The sequence below is a fragment of the Odocoileus virginianus genome, chromosome X (genome assembly GCF_023699985.2).
Source record: "Odocoileus virginianus isolate 20LAN1187 ecotype Illinois chromosome X, Ovbor_1.2, whole genome shotgun sequence".
NCBI classification, from domain to species: domain Eukaryota; kingdom Metazoa; phylum Chordata; class Mammalia; order Artiodactyla; family Cervidae; genus Odocoileus; species Odocoileus virginianus.
Window position 1 is genome coordinate 54358896 of NC_069708.1, and position 5597 is coordinate 54364492.

The following is a 5597-nucleotide window of genomic DNA, read 5'->3' on the forward strand; positions in this document are numbered from 1 at the left end:
CAAATGGCTTTCGCAATCCAGCACAGCCCCTTCCTCCAACCAGATATTTCGTCCAAGGTGGAAGCAGTCAATTAAACTACAAATTGGAGTCACGGTTCCCCGAACAAGCGTATCCACTACCAGCACCACTATCACATGCACTCGCCCTATTTTACTCCCACGCCCTGGCCCCAACCTCAGACCCATCGGGCCCCACCCATCCCCACCAGAGGCAATGTGAAAGCTACTAGGGGGCGTCTATCCGACTCCAGCGGGTACACTTTGAACTTGCGGAAGGCCACAAAACCCTATATAAGGCGCGCAGTCCCAGTATTTGCGCCAGAAGAGGTTCCGGCGCCAGAAGAGCACCGCTGGAGACCTCAGGTCCCAACTCGAGCCCAGATCCTCGGATCGCCACACCCGCAGCGCAGAGTCCGCAGAAGCGCGGGCTTTCATCGACAGCATGGACCGCAGCCACTTTGACATAGGATTCCACAATTTGGGAATCGACGAGGACGGAGAACTGCATGGTTAGTGCCTAGACGGTGATGGCAGGTGCTTCGGCAAATCCCAGAAAAGGAACTTTCCCTGGGAAGGGCAGGTGGACGGGACACTGCACAGCAGCTCCTCCTCCAACACTGCGCCGGCCCCCTCCAGCCCGCGCACCGTGGGCTCCAGCCCCCCCTGCCCCAGTCTCTCCCTTTTGCTTTCCTCTTTTCCCAGATGTGGAGCCTACCCTGATCTCGGAGGGTTTAACTGGAGTGGAAGATGAAACTCTGTCCTCACCTGAGCCCGGAGAAGCAGCTGCAGCCGCAGCCGCAAACTACTTTGGCGAGGTGGACTCCAACCTCCTGGACGACGAAAACAGCGAGGGCGATGAAAATGGTGAGGGCGACGGCGGCGATTTTGAGCCCCCGCTGCAGCAGGAGGAGCCGGCCCCCCTGGCCATTCAGGGGCCCCAGATTGCAGCGAGAAAGCCGCGCCGCTGCCGTACTGTTTTCACCCAGTTGCAGCTGCTGGAGCTGGAGCGAGTTTTCCACCACACTCAATACCCCGACGTGTTTGCACGGTAAGTGGCTGGCTCCGGAGACGCCCGGTTCTTCACTGGCCCGCGCGCCTTCCAGGACACCTTAGGTTCTTTCCCAGGACCCTTCCCCCCCTCCTCTCCCGAGCCAAAAGCCACTTTGGAGGCTCGAGGTCTCCGGGTCTGCCCTAGCTCGCGGGGGTTGGGGCAAAGCCTTCAGAGCTTGCAGAGGTGCAAGAGAGGGATGGGACTAGGGTGGAGCAAGTAAAGCAGGGCGGATTAATACTGATTTAATTTAAAATCTTGGTAATTTGCTCATCTTGGGGTTTTGCAGGCATTTTTATATTTTAAATATTGCAGTAAAACTTTATTGTGGTTACTCCGCTTTTTCCACGCCTTTTAAATTTTGTGCATGAGGAGAGCGCCTCCTAGCCCTCACCCTGGTCTCTCGGCCCTGCCACGTGGAGCGCTGTTTCTAGGCGGCAGAGTTTTGACCGTTAAAAAGCCCGGGCTGGAGCCCCCTAGAGTACGAAGTGGTTGTCGCTCAGTCGTGTGGTACTCTTAGCAACCCCGTGGGGTGTAGCCCGCCAGGCACCTCTGTTGGTGGGATTCTCCAGGCCAGAATACTGGAGTGGCTTACCATTTCCTTCTCCATAGAGTATGAAGGGGAAGGTCTATTCTGTCCTGATAGGAATGGGGCATCAGGACGAATCGGTGTGAGGTTTATGGGCGCCCTTTCTGGTTCCGCTGTATACAGCCTTCGCCCTTGATTTCTTGGCTGATATGGCTTGAAGTTTCTCCATGAGAGTTCACCGCTCCTTTTTACAATAAACAGAAATACTTGGGTTTAAAACGCCGCTTTTTTGCGGGGGGTGGGGGGGGTGGGGTGTGATTTTAGTTATTTTTATGGAGGGGTCTCCGTAAAAGTGAAAAGATTTTCAAGTTGGTTCTCTGCTGTTGCACAAATGGAAAAATTAATTGAGTCATATTGAAGTAACAGGCACACTACCAGGAATTTTAATATGTATTCCCTTCTTATATTTTAATTAATGGGTGAGTTGTCCACGGGAAGACCCTCCCTAAGTAAACCATAAACTGTATTACAGAAAATTGTAATTTACAGAAATGTAAATGATATATTTTATCCACAATTCCAAATACTGAATTTGCACTTTTCCCCCTGTCAGAGAGGAGATTGCAAGACGTCTGAATTTGGCTGAAAGAAGAGTGCAGGTTAGTAAATCTTAATTTTAAGATTGGCTGGGCAGCCATTCTAAAACATGCATTAGGTTTTGTCCTGAAAACTCTCAATTTGGTGTGCTTTGTTGTCTTTTCCATACACACACACGGGGAAAAAAGCAGAACACAGACCTCTCTCCTCTCTACACACACACACACACACACACACACACACACACACAGGTTTTTTTCCAGTAAATAAATAAAGTTCATCTTCTAACACTGGCATCCTTTAGGGAGGCTGTTAGTATTCCCTAAAAGAATATTTCTATGTGGCTCTACTGGGGTTCAGTCTCACCTGGGAAGCATTCAATTTAATACTCCGAAAGCTAGGTTATAAGAAAGATCAACTGTACTCAGTTATTTAAAATACTTAAAACCTGGGCATAAGGTCTTAGCTAAAGGAGTGAACTTATGAATATTTAGACATTGGTGTGAGGGAGTAATTCAAACACAGAGCATAGTACATGAGTAACTAACATATATTTAGTTAAACTGAAACTGTCAAGGGGGTGGCTTAAAGATCCAAATCCCAGTGCCTAATCCTCTTGCTGCTGTTTTTTAAGTGTTTTGCAAAGTAGTGTAGAGGTGGCAGTCTTAAACTCTAGTGTTTTTTTTGGAAGACTTTGAAGTCAGCCTGAAAACATTGCTAAAATATTGCAGTTATGGTGGTAATGGGAAAAAGTTTGCAAGCTTTGGAAAATCATCCTTAAAAATGAATCCAAAAAAGAGAAGGAATAATTTTGAATAAAGTTTCACTGACCTTAGAAGGGGTGAAAGGTTAAAGAAGAATCAAATTCAACTTTATGAAACTAATAATGCATAAGTGAATATTCTCTTGAAGAATTTTTAGCATCTAAGATTTTGTTGATCCTTTTTGCTGCTATTGTTTTAAAAAGGTGGATTTTATTTCAGCCCAGATTCTCACCTGTGTTAATTTAAAGTACTTTTTTATTTATTCAGGCAGTGATTACAAATCTGTAGATCATGAAGTCAAAAGGTGACTATATCAGTCACTTTAAGTAAAGTATAGATCACCATAGTTATATCAAAGAATATTTGTTTGCCCCCCTCAAAAATATATATATGGATGGATATGGACATATATATGGGTTAGATATATATGTATGAATGTATATGTATGTGTGTGTGTGTGTGTGTGTGTGTGTATATATATACACACATATATATCAGATGGCTTAGTTGTTTTGCCCTAGAGCATGAGTGTAAGTTCAGGGCTTCCCTGGTGGTTCAGCCATAAAGAGCCCACCTGTCAATGCAGGATAGTTGGGTTTGATCCCTGGATTGGGAAGATCCCCTGGAAAAGGAAATGGCAACCCACTCCAGTATTCTTGCCAGGAAAATCCCATGGACAGAGGAGCTTGGTGGGCTATAGTCCATGGAATCACAAAAGAGTCAGACATGACTTAGCCACTAAACAACAACATACGTGAGCACAGTGATGGAAACACACTGTGCATCTGTCAGTGGTGTGCAGAAAAGCAAACCACCGGATGCTGGCATCCTAATGCCATAGGCTGGACCAACAGTCAGGCCTGGTCTCAAAATGAATCTCAGACAGACAAGGTAAACCCAGAGGAAAAGTTCGCTGAATTGTTTTTCCTCATCCTTTGGTTTACATAGTCCTCTCAATGGATTTCTGAAGGGAACATGAGCCAGAAAACACAAGTAAGGAAAAATACAATGTTCTTGTGTATTTCCAAACACTGCAGCATGATTTCCCCCAAGAAACTTAATAGATGCTTCCCCTACCCATCTTATGCAAGTATGACAGATCTGTTTTATGAAACCAGTATTGGGAATATGGACCTAATATTGGCCAATACTAAAATTTGCTATCCATGGGCTTTTGGCTATGTTTAGGGAGATAGACCCCAGGTACATTTGAATCCCCTCCAGAATGAGCTTTATTACAGTGGCCTTCTTCAGACTATATTTGCATGTAGTAGAAGGACACCTAATCCAAAAATGGGACAGAGAAAAGACAGCTTAAAACTTACAGTTTGGGAAGGTCCAAAATAATTAAATACAAGGTAAACCCCATCACCTGCTATGCTAAGAGGAAAGTAAGGTCTAATTGATAGCTTGTTTGTTTGTTAATGGTTGGTAAGCATTTAGAGAGGAGCCTCTTTTGTGACCCTTGTCCCCACAGGACTGGACATGATTGGACCTTCCTACCTTAGGAATGAGTGATGGGATTGGGGTCTCCTGGTTAAGGAGTAGAGCTGGCAGGACCTTGGGTACCCTAACACTCTGGGTAAACAGTGGCTTTTGTCTGACATCCTGAAACTGAAGCTAGAACCAAATAAGCTGCCCTTGTCCTGAGCCCAGGAAGGTTTGGAGGGTAGGGCAGAATGGAGCATGCAAAATTGACGGTGATGACAACAGGGTACTCAGTATCTTATCTGGGGAAAAGGATTTGGGGATTAGTGAATTTGGGTTTGGTTAAACTAAACTTTCCTTAACACTAACAGCTAAAATATTGAGGCAGTGTCCAGAACTTCAGCAACTCTCATGTCCCAGCAAGACAAGCCACAAAGTCCCTGGGCCTCTCATGATCAAGCCTCCATTGACATAGCATCTGCTCCCAGGCATGGACATTAACATCAGGGACCTGGTGCAATTCATCAATTAGGCCTGCATCCAAGACTTGGAAAAAAACTCATTAAGGAATGTTAAAAATGAGAGACAATTCAATGTGCCAAAATCTGGGCTAGGCTTGGCTGACTAAGGATTAACTGAGGGAGGTGAGCTGTTTACTTTCCAAAGAGAGTTTAGCAATAAGGAAATAGTTTCTCCTGTGACAGTGTAAAATCTCAATGGCAGATTTGCATGGTGGGTGTTTTCTAGTATGACATTAACTGTTCAGTATACTAAAGCCATCTCTTTTTTTCTGTCTGATTGAAGGTTTGGTTTCAAAACCGAAGGGCCAAACGGAGAAGATACCAGAGGGCATTGATGTTTAGAAATCTGCACCCTGGTCCCTTGGGCCGCCCTGTGGGGGTAATCTATCATGGGCCTTATCACGTAGTCCCTGTTATGGAGCCTGCATGGAGATGCATTCCTGCAGTGCCACGTCCAGGTCTGCCCCCTGGGGTACCCCCACCACCTGTGATACCTGCACCTCTGCCACCCAGGCCATGGGGGATGCCTTTGCCACCCCCGGTACCTATGCCTCACTTTGCTCTGGCCCCTATAGGTGTGGCATGGGCCCCTATCATCAATGGTCATTTTATAGGCCCCATTTTCTGAAGATGTTATTCAGACAGTTTTCCACAGGGTGTTTCTGCTAGATATACATTGTGCAAAGCAAATAAAAAACCTGTTAAATGAA

At 45.9% G+C, this 5597-nt stretch overlaps 1 protein-coding gene across 1 annotated transcript; it reads left to right on the plus strand.

Moving 5' to 3' along the window:
* The first annotated feature begins 266 nt into the window (after nucleotides 1–266).
* ESX1 (ESX homeobox 1) lies at nucleotides 267–5597 on the plus strand. The gene is made up of 4 exons (XM_020887837.2): nucleotides 267–509; nucleotides 703–1048; nucleotides 2191–2236; nucleotides 5171–5597. The coding sequence occupies exons 1-4, from the start codon at nucleotides 443–445 to the stop codon at nucleotides 5513–5515; spliced, it is 804 nt and encodes a 267-aa protein (XP_020743496.1). The 5' UTR covers nucleotides 267–442; the 3' UTR covers nucleotides 5516–5597.